A 19,582-nucleotide genomic window follows, 5' to 3' on the forward strand; every position below is an offset into this window, starting at 1 on the left:
AGCCTTTGGGCACTGTCTCTCCAGCTCTGCACAGTCAGGGCTTTGTCTCACACCTTGTCTGCTCCCCTAGAGCACCCCAAAAAGCTGAATGCTCTCACTGTTGGGGAGAATATATTGTACTCAAGAGGGATTTTTGAATTTGTTTATTTTTAAACACTCTTTCTTCATCATTGCATCACTACTGATTTGTTCCTTCTCTGGCTACTGCTCCAGAATCTCAGTGAATACTTTTGTCCATCAAATACTTGGAATAGCAGATGGTTTCATTTAAAACTTAGGTAAGGTTTTGAGCTTGAGTCTACACAAGGAATAAGAGCAGTTCCCACATACATGACATCAGGTAATTAGAAGACCCTGTAAAACCTTAGCACATCCATTGATCATCTGTCCCTTCACACAGGCAGACAAACAGGGATGCACAAACCTGCAGTCTGCACATCTCACAAGCTTCAGGTTGGATTTAGCAGCTTGTGAAAACCCACAAGCATTCGAGCATTCGAGAGGGATGCTGATCACTACCCCAGCTCATGATTTCACCAGTCCCAACCCAGCACTCAAGGAGTGAAAGGAGGATGCTCACCTAAACTCTTGGCCACGTCCAAGTCCTGCTGCATGTATCCAGTGCTTTTCTCCGTGTTCCCGAGGGACCAGTAGGCACTGCTCAGCGCAGAGAACACTGATCCCCGCAGCTTCAGGCTGCACGTGCCAATCTTCAGGGCAGCCTCCAGCACCACCACAGAGGCCCCGTGGTGGCCTGCAGTCAGGAGCTCCTGGCCAATCACAGACACCACAACAAAGGGGCTCTTGTCCAGCTTCATCTTCTGCAGTTGTTGGTAGGTGGGCTCCAGGGACTCTGAAGCGCAAAACCGAAGACAGAGGTACTCAGCAAACCAAGTTATTTACATCAGGAATCAGCTTCACAACTCATCTTGATTTTTTTTGTAAACAAATGACACATGATTTAAGGGCCAGACAGCCCAAATCCAATAAAGCTTTATTAAGGGAGCTTGGGGCTCAAAGGTACCATCTAAGATCTGGCATATCAAGACAGATCACCTGGCAAGCTGCTGTTTGCCTTGCAGAAAGCACTTCAGGAAGGCAGCATAAGAATAGAGCTTAGAGCAGTCTCAGCATCGAGCAGTCTCATTCTGAGCTCTGAAGTCTGGCCTAATGGCAGAAGGAATACAGAAAGATATCTGTGGAATTTTGTAGGAAACTGGAAATGGGCCATCTGCAGTGTCTGAGAGCATTGCAGTTTTTGCTCTTTCAGCACAAACCTTCAGATGAACGTCTGTAAAGTTTGTGCCTCTCCAGATACTCAAGCACATGATGTGTGCTAGGAGTGGTGACCAAAACTGCAGAAAGAAGCTGCTACTTCTGAAGGAGACAGTGCTCCTGTGGCATGCTAGCACTGGACCTGCACAACTGCTTCAATTTGTCTAACTGCAGGAGGGAGCACAGTTGATACACAGCTGCAGGGCAGTCGGCCAGAGATCATCCTGCCAAATTTGGGGATGCTCCCACAGAATACCATATAACCTGCATTCTAAGCAGCAGCCCTAGTACCTTTGGGTAGCAAATCAAATTGCATTCACTAGGTAACTGCTGTATAGGACAGAAACTTGAAGATGAATTCTTTTTGGAGGATGGAGAAAAACACTGTAAAAAAGCAAACACCAACAAGGATATTTTTTTTATTTCAGTGCTCCTTGGCTCCTAAGCCCTGTGGCCCTCAGCACCATCTGCTGAGGATGACAACTGCCATGTTCCCTCCTGACTAACTGCATTAGGGCACTGCAGCACAAATCCTGCAAGAGAAATGGAGCTAGGAGGAGACAACCCCCTTCCTCTAGAGAAAAAAAAACTTGGAAATGGGGACATGATGAAAGAGAGGCAAACACTGCACAGCTCATATGGCTTCAAGGTCTCTGTGATTTCAAACACTCTTGAATAGAAGTGAATTAGAAGAGCAGCCCTTTTGCCTTCTGGAATGCTGTGTTTTGAGGGACAGTAGTACCACAGAAAAGCTGCTGATTTGCCCCTCTGGGCAAACTGGCCTGGGGCATTTCAGATGTGCTGCTCCCAACCAAGACATTGTGGGAAGTTGCTCCAGTAAAAACACTGGCTGGCTGTCACCATCTTACTGTCCCACTAAACCAGAAGGATAGTTTTTGTTATTCCTGTAACTTCAGGCTTCATTCTTGGCATCCTCCTGACTCAGCAGAGAAGCCAAACCTTGAAATCTTTCCCTTCAGGCCTCCAAGTTGTCCTGTCCTGAAGCTCCCACCTCTGGCTACCTCAGCAGCAGGTGACACCCCAAGAACTCCCTTGTGCTTACCTCGCATGGGAGACTTCATGGCGGCCTCGACCATGCCGACCAGGAGCTGAAGGCTCTTGGGATCCTGCGCCAGCCCCGAGGCAAAGGCGGCCAGCGCATCCGCATGGCGTCCCAGGTACTGCAGGGCCACGCCCTGACGGAAGTATGCCTGCAGGACAGAGCACAGCAAGCCATCAGAGAGCCAGCACGGACAGCACCAGTAACACAGCTGGCACAGAGCACAGCAATGCCATCAGAGAGCCAGCACGGACAGCACCAGTAACACAGCTGGCACAGAGCAACAGCAGTGCCATCAGTGAGACAGCACCAGTAACACAGCTGGCACAGAGCACAGCAATGCCATCAGTGAGCCAGCACGGACAGCACCAGTAACACAGCTGGCACAGAGCACAGCAATGCCATCAGAGAGCCAGCACGGACAGCACCAGTAACACAGCTGGCACAGAGCAACAGCAGTGCCATCAGTGAGACAGCACCAGTAACACAGCTGGCACAGAGCACAGCAATGCCATCAGTGAGCCAGCACGGACAGCACCAGTAACACAGCTGGCACAGAGCACAGCAATGCCATCAGAGAGCCAGCACGGACAGCACCAGTAACACAGCTGGCACAGAGCAACAGCAGTGCCATCAGTGAGACAGCACCAGTAACACAGCTGGCACAGAGCACAGCAATGCCATCAGTGAGGCAGCACCAGTAACACAGCTGGACAGAGCACAGCAGTGCCATCAGTGAGGCAGCACCAGTAACACAGCTGGCACAGAGCAACAGCAGTGCCATCAGTGAGACAGCACCAGTAACACAGCTGGCACAGAGCACAGCAGTGCCATCAGTGAGCCAGCACGGACAGCACCAGTAACACAGCTGGCACAGAGCACAGCAATGCCATCAGAGAGCCAGCACGGACAGCACCAGTAACACAGCTGGCACAGAGCAACAGCAATGCCATCAGAGAGCCAGCACGGACAGCACCAGTAACACAGCTGGCACAGAGCACAGCAGTGCCATCAGTGAGGCAGCACCAGTAACACAGCTGGACAGAGCAACAGCAATGCCATCAGTGAGACAGCACGGACAGCACCAGTAACACAGCTGGCACAGAGCACAGCAATGCCATCAGAGAGCCAGCACGGACAGCACCAGTAACACAGCTGGCACAGAGCAACAGCAGTGCCATCAGTGAGACAGCACCAGTAACACAGCTGGACAGAGCACAGCAATGCCATCAGTGAGGCAGCACCAGTAACACAGCTGGCACAGAGCACAGCAGTGCCATCAGTGAGGCAGCACCAGTAACACAGCTGGCACAGAGCAACAGCAGTGCCATCAGTGAGACAGCACCAGTAACACAGCTGGCACAGAGCACAGCAGTGCCATCAGTGAGCCAGCACGGACAGCACCAGTAACACAGCTGGCACAGAGCACAGCAATGCCATCAGAGAGCCAGCACGGACAGCACCAGTAACACAGCTGGCACAGAGCAACAGCAATGCCATCAGAGAGCCAGCACGGACAGCACCAGTAACACAGCTGGCACAGAGCACAGCAGTGCCATCAGTGAGGCAGCACCAGTAACACAGCTGGACAGAGCAACAGCAATGCCATCAGTGAGACAGCACGGACAGCACCAGTAACACAGCTGGCACAGAGCACAGCAATGCCATCAGTGAGACAGCACGGACAGCACCAGTAACACAGCTGGCACAGAGCAACAGCAGTGCCATCAGTGAGACAGCACCAGTAACACAGCTGGCACAGAGCACAGCAGTGCCATCAGAGAGCCAGCACGGACAGCACCAGTAACACAGCTGGCACAGAGCAACAGCAGTGCCATCAGTGAGACAGCACCAGTAACACAGCTGGACAGAGCAACAGCAGTGCCATCAGTGAGACAGCACCAGTAACACAGCTGGCACAGAGCACAGCAATGCCATCAGTGAGACAGCACCAGTAACACAGCTGGCACCAGGCAGGGACAGGGAACAGCAAGGCCATCACTGAGGCAGCACAGACAGCACCAAGAACAAACACAGCTGGCACTGCCTCCTGCCGGGCTGCACCATGGCACTGCAGCCCGCTCTCTGAACCCCACCAGTGTGCTCCCCCTCACTGGGATCACCCTCTGAGCTTTAGTAAGGCCTCAACTGCTTTGGAGACCAGGTCACTACTAGTAAGGCAAAGCTTTCCCCTTGGATGTGGCCAAATACTACTTTTTAACTATTTATAACCAGATGCTTTTTCTCAAGACCCTCCTCTCCAGTCTTGGCTCATACAGTACAGAAGCAACCCACTTCCTCTCTCATCAGCTCTTGCCAGTAAGTCCAATATCAACACCCAGCACTAGAGGACCCAAAATGTACTGGAAGCTCAGCTGCAACGAAACACAACACAAGGATGCAGCCAGGAGCTGAGCCCTCCTCCTCCACTCACATCCACTGAGGCAGACACTGCCCAGCACTGCCCCACTTGCCAAGTGCACTGTATATACAACACACACACATACACATATAAACACTAATCTATACAAGCTTCTTAGATTAAAGCAAGACACTCATAATTCTGAAATTGTTTACAAGATAATTTTTCTTATTTTTTTTATTTTCCAGAAACCATTTATGGGAACCTGCAATAGCTTTAAAATAACTTTTATCTCTTTATCACCATGTATCTCCATTTCTACATCAGCAACATCAATATGCAGCTGCAAAGCACTCCCAAACAGAGCTCCCACATCTCCACACATACCAGGACCCTACACACATAGCAGGAACTTCAGACATACACTCTGCTCACAGGCAAAGCCCTGGCCCAAAGGGTATCCAGAGCTGCCTGGGAGATACTGGGGAAAAAGACACAGAAAACACAAGTCAGTATTTAAAAGTACTCAGGTATTTGCAGCACATACACCTGGACACTGTGTTATAAGAGGTTTTGACTTGTTTAAGCACCTTTGATGCCTGTTACTCAGGTTTTATCTTCATGCCCAGCTATTACCTTTCTAATGCAAATTTTGCTGCACTTTGAGTTCATTCAAACATATTTCAGTAGCACAAATAAAGAGAATAAAGCATTATCTGTATTCTTTAAAAGTACTTTAAGAATCAGTACAGCTCCTTGAGATTGGCTCTCTTTGCTAGGAGCCCATCACTCTCTCTTTGTCCATAACAGCACAGAGATCTGCACTCAAAATTAGGTATACATCTGGGAAGTCCTTTTACTTAAACAGGAGAAATCTTTAATTAATTTTTGAACTCGTTAGAGCATTCAGGCACTTTTGGACTCCAATCCAGGAACGCAGAGATTAAGGAAAATCAGAAATGATGTGAGAAATTTAAAGACATGAATATTTAATCTCTTTTCCATTAGTAAGTCTTGATTGTAGAACCCCTTTTAATGAATTCAATGAAAGTGAAATGCTTTTCATTAACCTTCAGTATAAATGTGTTCTTATTGAACCAAACAAGCCACTGTACTGGAAACCCAATTCAGAGTTAACTAGATTACAAGCATGAAGCTTTAAATCAAAGAAAATACAAAGAACTAACAACACACAGCAGCCACCAAGCACAAGTCCTCCCAGCAGAGTGCGAAGTGTCACCTAAATCATGCTGTACACTATTAAGTCTTGTTTTTACAGAATTACCATCTAATTACTTTCTTTACTGCCTGATGACAGAGGGAGTTGGACACAGCATGACTGTGACTGGGACCTTTCCAGCCCACAAGGCTGCTTGGTCCAGGACAGCCGTGTCCTGACTCAGCTCTCCAGAAGGAGAGCACAGCCACGCAGCTGCCAGCACTGAACTCCTTGTGGTGTGTGGGCATCTTCTTGTGCTTCACTGGCACATCCTGAATGCTGAGGAAGGAGAATCCCCATCCTCTGAACCCCACAGATGAGGAGACAGGCTGCAGGTGACAGGAGGAGACAAGACCCATGAACACACAGCTCAGTTCCGCACATTCTGAACATCCTTTATGGAAAGGGCTTTATCCGCTCCCCACATCTATTCCTGGAAGTGCCCCTGGAAACCACTGCATTTCAATACAAACACAACACTTAAAGCCCAAAAGAGAAACCTATTAATCATAACAGAAAGTACGACTTGGGCCTATTTTTCTCCTGCAAAAAACCCCTTCCTTCCTTCCTTTTCGAGTTTCCAGCATACACAAGAATGCTCTCTGCACATTGTGTTCTCCACAGACCTTTAACTAACTAAATAAAAAGCATTCACATCACCTATTTCCTCCCCAAGAGGCACTCACAAGTTAGTTTAGCATTGGAATGAAGACACTGTATCAAGGGGAAAAGTCTGCAAAGAGGAAATGGTGAGAATCACTCTTTGGAAGAGGAGAGGAAAAGGAAAGGCAGGGAGCCAGCAGCTGCAGCTGAAGGACTGAGCCAAGGAGCAGCTCTTGGTCCCAACACAGACAGAACCTTCCCCTACTGAGAAAGCTTTAAATTTTAAATCACATTATGTGAAGATACTACAGTGCTCACTCTACAGTAACAGTGACATTAATTTTCCAGTGATCCCAAATAAGAAAAACTATCAATTCCTTTTAAAAAGATTAAAGCAAGGAGAGAGACACAATGTTTCACTAAGGACAAGACAGAAACAGCAGGTGTTTTCTAACCTGACTCTCAGCATCCTCAATGTAATACAGACAGCTGGAACCATCTCTTTCATTTTTGCAGACTCTGCGCCACACTTTCCAGGAACAAGGCACAGTGCAAGAAGAAATCCTCACTCTCAGCTGGAATTTGGCACCAGATGCATCTCCCTCAACAGGAACTCTTTTCTCCTGTCCTTGTGTTAGCAGGATGGACACAGCTGTGCTGTTCCCTCCTCCAGAGCCACAGCATGTCAGTGGTTTCCCAGCACCTGCACCCCTCCAGCCTGAGCTCTGCCCAGCACACCCACTGCCCGCAGAAGGACAGTGAGAGCAGGGATGCAGCTCTTGCCAGCAGGAGCCCTTTGGGAAGGGAGGAGGATTAAAGAGCCCAAAGCAGCTCTAGGAAGCAGCCAATCTCACCAAGCTCCTGATACTCTGTTGGAGAGGCTGTTAAGTGAGCATTCCCACACACCTCTGAGAATCAGACACGAGCGTGGGCTCACACAGCCAGGTGGGCTCAGCCTTCTGCACAACAAGCTGTGCTTCTGCACAGCTACCCAACTTCATGCAGCCAAGGGAAGGAGGGAGGACAAGGAACAGACAGCACTTTGTATCCAGAACACCTCTGAAAGCACTGCTGATATTCTGGAAGCAAAAGTTACTCTAATTAGATAGCAAAATGTATTTGGCACTTGAGAATTCTGAGCCATGCAAAACACTGTTGCTGTAACAGAGGCTGCTAACACTGCTGGCCTCAGGACAGAACCCAGCGAGGTGAAGTGGCATCACTCCCACAGAACCCAAAGGGGAATAAGTCTTCCCACCTCATTCAGGTTCTGCCACCCATTTTTGCAGACTGGTTTCTTTGCCCCATGCTTTTCAAAACATTCCATGTTTTCATGGCTGGAATAAAAGTTTTTTACTGCTTTTCCCTACTCTCAACTTAATTTTACAAAACCTGTATGAGCACAGAGACAGTCCTGCCCCTTGGGCAGGGCAGTTTTATGGGGCCAGCTGGTGGCCAGGCCACAGCACAGTCAGAATGTGCCTAGGCAGGCACAGCCCTTCTCTGCAATTCTAAGCACAAGTCCTATGTGTTCTGCTCGATTTATTGACCCATGTGGTTTCTGTACACACCAGTATTTTCCACCTGTGTTTATTATAGCCCATTTAATGGAAAAGGAGAATTTCTGTCTGTCCTATTAGGAGCTGCCACTGGACTGATGGCTGCAGTGTCCAGGCAACACAAATAAACATGCATATTAGCTTTTTTTGATCCTCATCCTTTGAGATCCCATCTAGGTAACTGTCTAGACCCTGAATACTAGATTTCCCTGTGCAATCTGAAACAGGATTAGAATGCAAATGTCATAATTGAATGGCCAATACCAAGAGGGGAGCTGAAATTTTTATTAAATCTTCTGATATCAATATGCAAGAACTGTTTTAGGCAACCATAATTGGTTTATAATTAATACAAATATGCAATGAAGGCAAAAATACAGTACAAAGACACAGCATGTAAATAATGAATTGGACCTTTAAGTTCCCCAAGATTTTGCTAAATAAAACCAAGTCAAGAAGAACTCGCAGCAGAAAATTCCTGTCAGACAAACATGGAAAACTTGAAAAAAAGCACCTTGGTCTTAGACAAAGGCTGTCATTGTACACAGGGGAGGAAACTCCAAGCACCTCCATGCTGCTGTAGGCCCCTGGACAGCTGGCCATTGGGGCAGGAAAGGCAAACACACAGAAAATGCTTCTTCCATAATGCTCCCTTGGTTTGCCAGATCAGGAGATGATGCCAAAACTAGCAGGAATAATCTCTGATGCCTTTAATGCCTGTTCTCAGTCTGCAGAACACCTCTTGTGTGTGGCTGCCCATGCCAGCTGTGCCCATGGCTGACCAGAGCTATGCAAGGGACCAGCAGGAGGGAGGCAACGTGTGAACAGCTGCCACAGCTTCCCAGGGCCAAGCACCAGGTTGAATCTGTCCTCTCCCCTTGAAACTGTTTTACAGCCAAATCTTCGAGAAAAATACGGACAAGTCTCTGCTGTGGGATTTCAGGAATGTGAGGAGAGGGAAGACTGCACTTTAATTCAGAACACATGTAGCACATGCATAAAACTGCTGCTGACCACACGAGCTGAATTCCTGCTTTCCCAAAATTAAGGTTGCACCCCAGGTAACACTTTTCCTTCGCAGTCTTACATCTGGCTGACACCTGAACCACAGCTGTCAGCCTGCCCTGGAGAATCAGCACAACAGATCTGTTGTCTCTGCAGCTTTGTTTCTTAATCTTCTACCTGTTTCCAAGGTGCCTCTTACAGAACTACACTACTTAGAAATGGAAATTTCCTCTAAGCCCCATTGAGTCTACAAAGAAAAACAAGATGGGTGTGTGTGTGTGTAAAATATCTTGCCTGGTTTTATCCAAAGAGTATTTAATCATTCTTATTAATTGTGCTTCCACTACCTGCTAATGGGATTCTGTGCACAGCTCATTTGCCCACCTGAAATAAATCGAATTTAATCAGTAAATAAAGAGTCAAACCTCTGTTTACTTAGTTGAAGTAAACAGCCCAGCTTTTCACAGAGCTTATCCTCATTACTCCTTTCTCACATGCTTCAGGCTTACTCTAGGAACAGCATCCTGGAACCCCTCTCCAGAGGACATCTCTCTCCTTCCCTAACAGCAGGTATCAGCAGACAATCTTCCTGTCTTTATCAGCTACAACTCAACCTGGTGCTTAGTTTACTTTTAGCACTCTACCATCACATAAATTGTAAATTTAATTATTTTCCCAAGTCCAGGTACTCTTCCTCTGGACTCCAGTTCAGGGCCCTCCTGGCCTCACTTTCCATCTGTAAAATCCCTGTATCTTGCAATCCCAAATTATCCCACCTCCTCCTGGTTTTAGCTGCTGTTTGACTGCTGTGAACTGAAAAGCATTTAGGGTTGCTTTGGAAATGCTCTTGTCTGCACTGAGACACTGAGATACAGCAGAGGTCATTTAACAACCCTTTAACAACTTTGGCTTACCATGACTTCACCCAAAACCTCTGTAACTGCTGAAAGTCAGATAAACTTTAGTCAGCAAATGGTGATTTGTATGTCACAAGAATGAGTGAAGTACAGCATTTTAAACTAGCATTTCAGCAGTTTAACACAGACAATTTTTCCAACACAGCAGACTCCTCAAGAGCAACAGCTCTTCGAACAACCAAACATTCAAAGAGAAGTGAATTGCACTCTGAGAGCCACCAGAATTACACTGGGCTTTGTGGAAAACAAGCCCCAAAGCCACTTCCTTATCACACATTATCTTATCATTATCTCCATGGGTCCACTCTCAAGACTGCCCTCATCTTAAGGTACATCCTTTCTTACCAGTGAAGTAGAAAAAAAAGTCTGAGCAGCACAATCTCCAGGACAGCAGAGCAGAAGACCAAAGTAAGATGAAACACACAGTAGCTGGAGCCCAGGATAACAGTGACTGCCAGGTGCTCACAGGTGGTGTACCTGCAGCAGGGAGCTGTTCCATATATCTGCAGCAGCACCTGATGCTCAGCAGGGACTGTGACAGACAAGCCCAGCACACACCTACTGCACTCACGGGCTCCTGCCTCTTGGCTCACCACTCCCCTGCCAGCGCCCTGCCAGCACCGCCTGCCAAGGACAGAGCTGATGACAGGGGAGAGGGGAAAAATCAAATTTGCAAAAGTACTAAACATAAATCTCTTTGGCCCGAGTGAACGTGGGAAAAATTCTTCAGCAGGGGCGTCCCATTTAGCAAGTTTTGCCAGATCATTACTCTTGTAATGTAAAGGGGAGAAACATCAACACCATGTTTCCCTACAATGATTTGCCTCCTTTATCACAGATCTCTGAAGCACCAAGTAATTTAGTAGTTGCTATGGAAACTGCTAGTTTTATTGAACAGCCCTGAAAGGGTCAAGAGGTACCATCAAACTGGCCAATTGTAAATTATTTCCCTGCTAAACATCTGCTTTATTTTAGTTGCCCTACCACTTCTCTGCTTTGCTGTTAGAACAGTATCTGGATGGACTCCAGAATAGGTGTCATTCTTCAGTGGGGCTGCAACAGCCAAGTCCAAAAATAGCCATTTTCATTTTCTAATACATTGTAAAATCCACCATACAAAGGAGCCCTGCTGAGGGCAGAATAGCAAAGGACTGGGGACTCTTCCCTCTAGCACACATCAGCACCAACTTGAGACAGTGGTAACAACACAAAGAGCTGGTTTTCACCATGATCCCTGGGGTTTTCACAGGGCCACAAGATGAACAATCCATCAGACTGATCCCCTTGTGCCTTGAGAAAAGGGGCAAACATTAGTACAAGAGAACCCTGCCCTTCTCAGCAAGCACCCAGCTCTTCTCAGCATTGCAACCCCAAGAAAGAACAGTCTCCCTTGCCAGCAAGGGTCGGTGCTCTAGGAACACAAAACATTGCACAGCCTGTACTGGACTACCAGAAAACAATGTAATCTACCTTCCTTCATTCATCAGACAGAAAATGGCACTAGAGAGTCCAAATGCTAGTTAGCAGCTTCTATTCCTACAGGCCAGGAGAATAGCAGGAGGACTGGCTGCATTTCCAACTTTGCTATTGAACTCACTAGATTTGTGTCAGTTCCATAAAAGTGGCAAATTTCTTATTATTCCCATTTATTGAATGTGTGTCCATGGAGCAAGGCTTCCTCTGTGGAGGACACGGGCAGCTCTCCTGTGCAGAGGCACTCTCTGTGTCTCTTCCACAGACCAAAAGCTGCCCTAAGCAACACCACCTGGAAATCCTTATTCCAACATCTTTAAGTTACCTTAATGTTATCTTTAAGTAACCTTTAAGTTACAATTGTAGTTAATTCAAATAACTGGAGTGGGCAGGAGAGAGCATTTTATGACAGAACATACCTGAATTTAAGAGGCTGCATGCTTTCTAATGACAACCATGCCTAAGTTCTGTGCCCAGGGCAAGCCAGTAAAGGGCAGGCTCTGTTCCCTCCTCATACATGTTCTCCCTTCTTCATCTGGCTGAAATTATTCAAGTGATGACAAAAAAGCAAAAGCTGTGTCTATGTAGACAAGTTCTGGTCTTTCTCACATATCCTGTGAACTCTACTACTTGTGTAAAGTCTTGGCTTGGAAGAAAATATTCTAAGTTCTGAGGTATTTGGCATGCCTTGGTACAGTGACTCCAGCCTTGATTCATTCTTTCCATCCCCAGGAATCCCAGGAGAAATGAAGATATTTTTCTGTACATCCACAGGAAAATTTCTCCTTCATCAGGCAATGAGTTCATAGTATTAATTTCAGTTCTCTTTTCTAAAATTATCCACCACAGACTAAAATTTCCACACACTGGAACACAGCAGGTACTGGAGCATTGCTCTGTTAGGATGCACTCAGCAGAAGGGCTTCTCACAAGGCCAGGGCTTGCCTGCCTGCAGAGCTCAAGCCTGGACTCTTGAGAAAGTTATCAGGGCTGTACAGAAACTGCAAATCATGCAGACATGGCTACAGAGAGACCAAAACCAATGACAAATGCTTGATGTGTCACAGTTCCTTCCAGCTAATGGGAACTCATTACATCTGGACTCTGATGCAGGCAAGTTCCAGGTGGTAGAAGAGCTTCCCTAGCACAAATATGAGGGGACATGCTAAGCCAAGAGAGATCCTGCACTTCCAGAAGTATGGTTCAGGAATGCTGGAGGAGGAAACCAAGCAGTGCCTTGATCAGGGACCACAGCTTGCCCAAAGGACAAGGGAGTCCCAGGTCACCAGAGCTGCTCAGCAGCAGAATCTGGTGTGTTAATTCTCTCCTGACTAACAGACACAGCAACTGCCCCTACAAAATCAACAGCTTGAGGCTTATGGGGCTGAGGATCTGTTCTGCATCCTGCAACACAACATCCCAAGGTAACAGCTCCACTCCAGCCAGGAGCAGAACCCTGAGCACCAGACAGGCACCATCAGCACAGACCTCCTCAGCTGTGCCCCCAAGGACAAACCCTTCCTGCAACTTCCTCTTCTGCTGGCCTCTCTTTTGGCATTTCCCAGGGGATGTTCTGACAACCAGGTTGCTGCTGTTCAGCTGCAGCATTCGTGCAGGGTAATTGCAGCCACAGTGAAAGCTGTGTCTCTAGGGAAGGAGAAAGCTCACAATAATTACAGTTCACTGAGAAACCTCCAGCAATAGGGATGGCTGTAGACTCTTCCCTGTCTGTGAACTATACAAATTTGAACTTTGGGTGAGAGGTTTAAAACAGTAAGCACAGGCAAGTCTCCCCCACAAGGTACCAAGAGAAAGCAGGAGAACAAAGAGAAGAAAGCACTGCCTGCTGCTTGCCACTGGCCTGCAGCCCTGTCAGAGTGCCAGGAGGAGAACAAGCAGGCTCAGTGAATAATTGAAGATATAGTGATGAAATCTCAGAATGTCAGAAGCATAATACAGTTTTGTAGGTTTCATCATGAAGCTTTGACTTCCCAAATAAGACACACTGAATAATTTATCTCTGTGTCAGCACTGGGTCATCAGCTGTTCACTCACAGCACGCTTCGAGACACTTGAATAGGTCTGAATGGACTAAAAAGCAGGGTCCAGAGGGAAGAGGTGATGAAAATTCAACCCACTCACCCTTCCAAACACTAAGCTCAGATAAAAATGTGTAGACCCCTCAGTCATGCTCTGTGCATCAGGTCCCAGAGGTCCTGGAGCATCTCCTGTGCTGGCTCCAGGCTGGCATCTGCCATCCTGTCACCCAGACTCAGGCTCATCCAGCTCGGATCCAGAGACTCATCTGTCTGTGGTATCTCAAAGCCCCCAGCCACAGCTCTGTGGCACTAAATACCACTTGCTTACCAGAGCAGGCCATGAAAACTACACAGCCTTTGCCCAGACATCATTTGGAACTTGCCAGGTAGCTATTTGCACTCAGATTTTATTGGTTAAGTTTTTCACATTTTTAGCATTCACTGCTGGGCAGATATCTGTGCAGTAATCCATATCCAGCCTGTTTAATCAATAACTGCATGGCAGCAGGTAAAAATCCCTGCATTTCCAAGTGGAATTCCACAATAGCCACACCCAACTACCCATGATGGGATCAGAGAGCACAGCTCAATCTGTCCGGGCAATCTGCTTTCCTAGAAATCTGCTTCAGATAATATGAGCACACAGGCAGGTCACAAACAAAGCTTGTAGGATTTAAATCAATTCTCAACCATCAAAGACTCTCCCACATACTAATATCCTGAAACAGCCCCCATCAATACTGACTGACCTGGCAGCATGAGTAATTACCTCCTAGTTCATCCTTTAAATGACAGAGGAATCCTTCCCAGCTGAGCTATTCCCCTGAGCATCTCCCTGGGAAGAAGGAGCAGTATTCAGAAGCAGAGCTGCATGCCTGTAGCTTTCCCTGTGGAAAAGGCAAGCAGTCACCAAGGAATTCCCCCTTCCACCTATGCTGACAGGAGTTTTGTAATGTATCAGATTATTTGAGGGGAAAAAATTAAATGCAATACAACTACACTTGCACATATTCTTTTAGCTTTCACAACAATAATTTTTTTCTACTGTTTCTCTTAAAAATATCATTTAAATGAAAGAGTCTAGATTAAATTGCAGTAAATTTCCTGAGGTATTAATTATGTCCATTTATTATTTGTAAGATACAACAAACTTTTCAAAGGCTTTTGAATAACATCACTGATATAGTGTGCACTGGTGATTGTCAGTAACTGGATACAGAGAGTCAGAAAACACCTGGGTGCTAAAAAGGCAGGGGAAATGTTTAAAAAAGAAATGGAAAGTGACACTTAAGAGTCTGGAAAGAATGGTCATTTAAATGACAACGCACCAGACAAAGGCAAAAGACAAGGAATGAAGAAATCAAATTCACTTAAGTGAGCACGTGTGTGCACTCATGCATATGCAACAGAAAAAAGACAGCCAGCCACAAATCAATCATGCTAACAGACCATATGAACATCAGAAAATGCAGGTCTGACATAGTGTGTATCCAGTGGGACAGAAACACAGGCAGAAGGAAAAGTGCAACTGCCACAATTGCACCAGTGTCACTATGTCCCTGCACTGTCCTGCAGCAAATTTTTCTGCAGATCAGTTAAGCAGTCTTCCATTTAATTCTTGCCTAATTAAGTGAAAAACAAGAACATCATCCTTTAGGTCTTTGTTAACACTTCAGTAAATAATTCCAAGCTTTTCTCTCATTATATGACAATCTTCCAAGGCATCTGTTCTTTCTCATCACACATCTCCAAATATATTTCCAATCAGGGTGCCACAGCTCAAGAAGGACATCACTGTGTAAGATGACAACCACCACAATGGGTCTGACAAAAGCTCCTGCAGACCTGCAGGTGCTTCTGGCCACAGTCAGCCTGGATCCCCTGGGAGGAGCAGGACAGGCATGAAATCCTCAAAGCCCTTCCCAACACTCCACCTATTTGGGACTCAGTACAACCTAGAAATGGCAAGACACAACAGCTTCATCACAGCCCCCAGCTTTGAGTGGGAGAGTCCTGCAAAGCTCTGTCCTTCACTCGACCAGACAATGAAGAGGTGAAAGTTAAAAACTCCTGAAAAATGAAACAATTAGGAAGTGCCTTTTCCTGGGAACATGCTGCTTTCACGGCAGTATGACAGAGGTTATTTTGAACTTATTACTTCCACTGGATTCAGCTGTAAGTAATTAAATTTAGTCATAGAAGTTTGATCTATAAATGGAACCTACAGAAGCAATTACCAGAGCTTCCACTGGATCAGGAAGCAATGGCCTGCTCTGTTTGATGTAAACTGAAAAGAACATTATTTATACTGCATGAGAAGTCACAGTAACATGTCCCCTTGCAGAGATTTGCTTTGAAAATTACAGTTTTCAGTGAAAAGAGTCACAGGTTATAAATTCCAGCCATGCTCTGCTCCTTCCACTTGAACAGTCTCATGGGCAAAAAAGACAATCATAAGACACAATTTAAAAGGACTGTTTTGGCTCCTGTTCTGCACTTAGAAAACACATGAAAGAGGAGTTAATTAAATATGCAAGAGATGGGGTGACTAAGCATAAAGATTTTTAAAATAATATATTTTGATACCTCATTTTGGTCTGTGTGGAATGTCATGCAGAATGATGGATCTGTGAACCCAGTGGGTCTCTCTCAGCCCAGCCCCTGAGCATGCACTTTTTCACTCCTCAAACCACCGCTGTACAACTGGACTTGATCAGGAAAAGCTTGCAGAATTGTGTATTCCTGAGCACAGTGGTAGAGAGGTGCAGCCTGACAATGTTTGCTGAGGACACCAAACTGAGTGGAGAAGTGGACAACTGGGGAGAGCCAACCTGCAGGAAGACCTGGATAGGCTGGAAGAGTGTGCAAACAATTTTCTATTCTTTCTGCACAGGCAAAAACGCTGAAGTGCAGCACCAACTTGTGCAGGAGAAACAGCTGAATCCTGCTCTCCCTTGGCAAGAAGATGAAGAGCTTGCGTGCTGCTAGATGTGAGATGTGCCACATGCTCATGGAATTTGAATCCCCATCTGGAGCTGCAGCCCAGGTAGCAGAAGGTCATGGCAGTAAACTCCTCTGTGCTCAGACACCAGCATTGCCATCAATATTTCAATGCTCCTCTTCATGGTACAGGCAAGGATAACAACCTACCCTTCATCACAATTTCTTTTACTTCACAGAGGAAAGCAGAAACAATACTTTGTTAGCAAGTGCAACACAATTAACAGAGTAATAATGATCAAAACTACTGCACCTTGTAAAATCTTTGCTTGGTTATAAAGATATAGAGTTCTTTGACTACTAATGGCATTGTGCAATGAGGTCTGCAGCAGCTTGGCAGCCATCAACAATAATTCACTGCCACAAGGCACTTCTCAACCAACATATTCAAGAATCACAATTCTGAAAGCTTTTCCTGGTCAATCTCTGGGAATAAAAACATGAGAAAAACAGGGGATCTGTGAGGAAAGAACAGGTCCCCACACGCTGAATATAATATAGAGAATTGTTACAAATATGTTATAAGGCATTCACTATTAGATGTTCTAATTTTTTCTATAAAACAAAAAATTGGTATTTTCATATTTATCATTTGATAAGGAATTTTGCTAGGGCCATCCCTTACTGGCACTGAACACACATATTCTGCACGTTTATGCTAGTGTGGCAAAATTGCAAACACACAGCCAAGCTCTGAAAAATGGCCATGTGACAGCTCTCACACAAGGCAGTCTACAGGCAGAAAATAAGTCAACCATACTTTAGTAGATCAAGAAATCCTCTAGCAGTCTCTTCAGGAAAATTACTTTGAGCCTGAAGCTTCTTAAGCCTTCCTAGGACAAACCTTTTTGAGGACCATCTTGATATTTGTATTCTGACATTGTGTTAGAAGTCTCTCCATAATAAAAACCAAACCAAAAACCTACAAACAAGAACTTTTACCAGAAAACCTGAAAAAATCCTGTCTGGGAAAACCTGCCCCCCATACGACTGCCTGTTTGTCAGCAAACCATCAGCTGTGTCCTACACTGACACTGAAAACACCACCTCAGGCATGGGCACTGCTCACACCAGATCCTTTCTTGAGGAAAGCAGTTTATGAACAATGATGCTGACATGGAATTCTGTTACTATGCATTTCATATACAGCTGGGAGATTCAGAATAGCAATCCAGGGGAAAAGCAGGCCACCATATCCCCAACAAGAACATCTGCTCCATACCCAGCACACACAGCAGGTCCAGTCACAGCCAATTCTCATGCTGCATGCAGCACCTTACCCCTGCCATGTCTCATCTCTCATCTATCCTAGAGAGGGATGCAGCAGTTACAGACCTGGGTAGGAGTAAATGTTCCTTCAGTAATTCAGTCCCATTTTAAAAAAATGAAAAAGTAATTCAGCAGGGTCTGAAGGTTTCAATTGCAATCATCTCCCCTTTGCCCTTTCACGTGACTGCTCCCAAAGGAAATCCTGCTTTGAGGCGTCACTATTTCATCTATCTGAGTCAATAAGCCTCTGCTCTGAAATACACAATACCAAGAGAATCCATTATCCCACTGCCTTTAAAGACACCCTTCCCTACCCTAGACATACACACTGATCCTCTCTTTTGCACACACAAGATTCAGTACATCACCTGCCAAGCATCTCCTCACATCAGGTATCCCCCAGCTCCTCCTGGCTCGTGCCAGACCCCATGTAGCTGAGCACAGCCTCCCAGAGCAGGGACAAAGCTGACCCACAAGCACAGGCCACAGGGCATTGCCTCAAACAGGCTATTTATCATTCTCAGCTACACAGGAAAAAATAAAATGCTATGACAGTTTATACTGGCAAAGATATGTAAGATAATGAAAAAGATTTGCTTTAAACTACCAACAAGGTTGAAAATTAAGTTAGTGATGGCAACAACCCTCCTCCCAGGCTTTGGTTATAAGCAGGTGGGAAAGAAAATTTTCAAGCCACCACTTCAGTTAAAATCTATCTTTAGCTTGAAGGCAAAGAAATATTCAGCTGCAACTGAAGTCTGGAATTTCCAAAATATGTTTTGCATTTATTAAGATATTATTAACATCAGTAGAGAAGATAACCAGGTAATTCATACAGCAGCCCAGACTAATTTAAAGGTTGTTAAAAATTAAATTCAGTGGCAGAGGTAGGAATGTAGCTGCCATGAAATGCAGAGCACAGACACCTGACAGAAGGCATGAAAGCAGCATCCTGGAATTATCATCTAAAATAACACTAATTTCTGCAATTGCTGGTTCTGGAAGTAAGGTCCTAGATCCCACTTTAAAGTCTAGGCAGTCCAAACTGCTGAATCAAAGCAACACAGCTACTGACTCTGTGAGTGTTCATCTTCTGAAATCCTGAGTACCTGCAGCAGGACAGATGCCACAGAGAGGTGACCTCAGCCTGACCACATTAATCTGATGAAAAAGGCAGGAAAGGCGTTTTTCTGATGATTCATTGCTTTCTGTTCAGTGAGTCCCACCCAAGCTGGATGGACCCTACAGATGCAGTCACAGAGGCCAAAGGGACATAAAACCAGAGAGCCACTGCTGCATCAATCTTCACTTTACATTCCCACCTCTATTTGAAACATTTTATGTGCATTCATCAGTAAATTAAAAAGCAATGGCTCAAATCACCGGATTTACAGCAAGAGACAACTGAACACCCGAACTCATTGTTGGGAAATTTTCCTATTTAACAGCTGTTTGCCCCTTTCTACTGTAATTCCATTGCCGCCATCATCCCACATTGAATAATCTCTCCCTGACACATCCCAGTTTATACGCATTCCATAATCACAGACTTTTATGTTCCCCACTCAGTCACTTATCCAAATGATACAAATTCAGCCCCTTTGATCTTTCCTCATACATCAGTCCCTCCAGGCCCCTAATCACTTTTTTCACTCTTCTCTGAACTCCCTCCAGTAATGATGTGATTCTAATCCTCTGAAAGGAGAGGTTTTTGGCTCCAGTTCTTCCCACAGATGCGAGCAAACTAATTCAGAGAGACTCCACAAGCTCTGTGCGTAGCACTGTCACCAGCCACCACACA

At 45.7% G+C, this 19,582-nt stretch overlaps 1 protein-coding gene across 2 annotated transcripts in view; it reads right to left on the reverse strand.

Annotated features, from left to right (window-relative positions):
* TTC28 (tetratricopeptide repeat domain 28) overlaps positions 1-19,582 on the reverse strand; it is a 109,538-nt gene that overhangs the window by 44,677 nt on the left and 45,279 nt on the right. For both annotated transcript variants that reach the window (XM_056504335.1, XM_056504336.1), the window contains 2 exons: positions 2,339-2,486; positions 581-853 (listed from right to left, as the gene is read on the reverse strand). In XM_056504335.1, coding sequence (XP_056360310.1) covers positions 581-853; positions 2,339-2,486 — 421 coding nt within the window. The remainder of the gene's footprint in view (positions 1-580; positions 854-2,338; positions 2,487-19,582) is intronic.

The sequence above is a fragment of the Oenanthe melanoleuca genome, chromosome 15 (genome assembly GCF_029582105.1).
Source record: "Oenanthe melanoleuca isolate GR-GAL-2019-014 chromosome 15, OMel1.0, whole genome shotgun sequence".
Taxonomy (NCBI): domain Eukaryota; kingdom Metazoa; phylum Chordata; class Aves; order Passeriformes; family Muscicapidae; genus Oenanthe; species Oenanthe melanoleuca.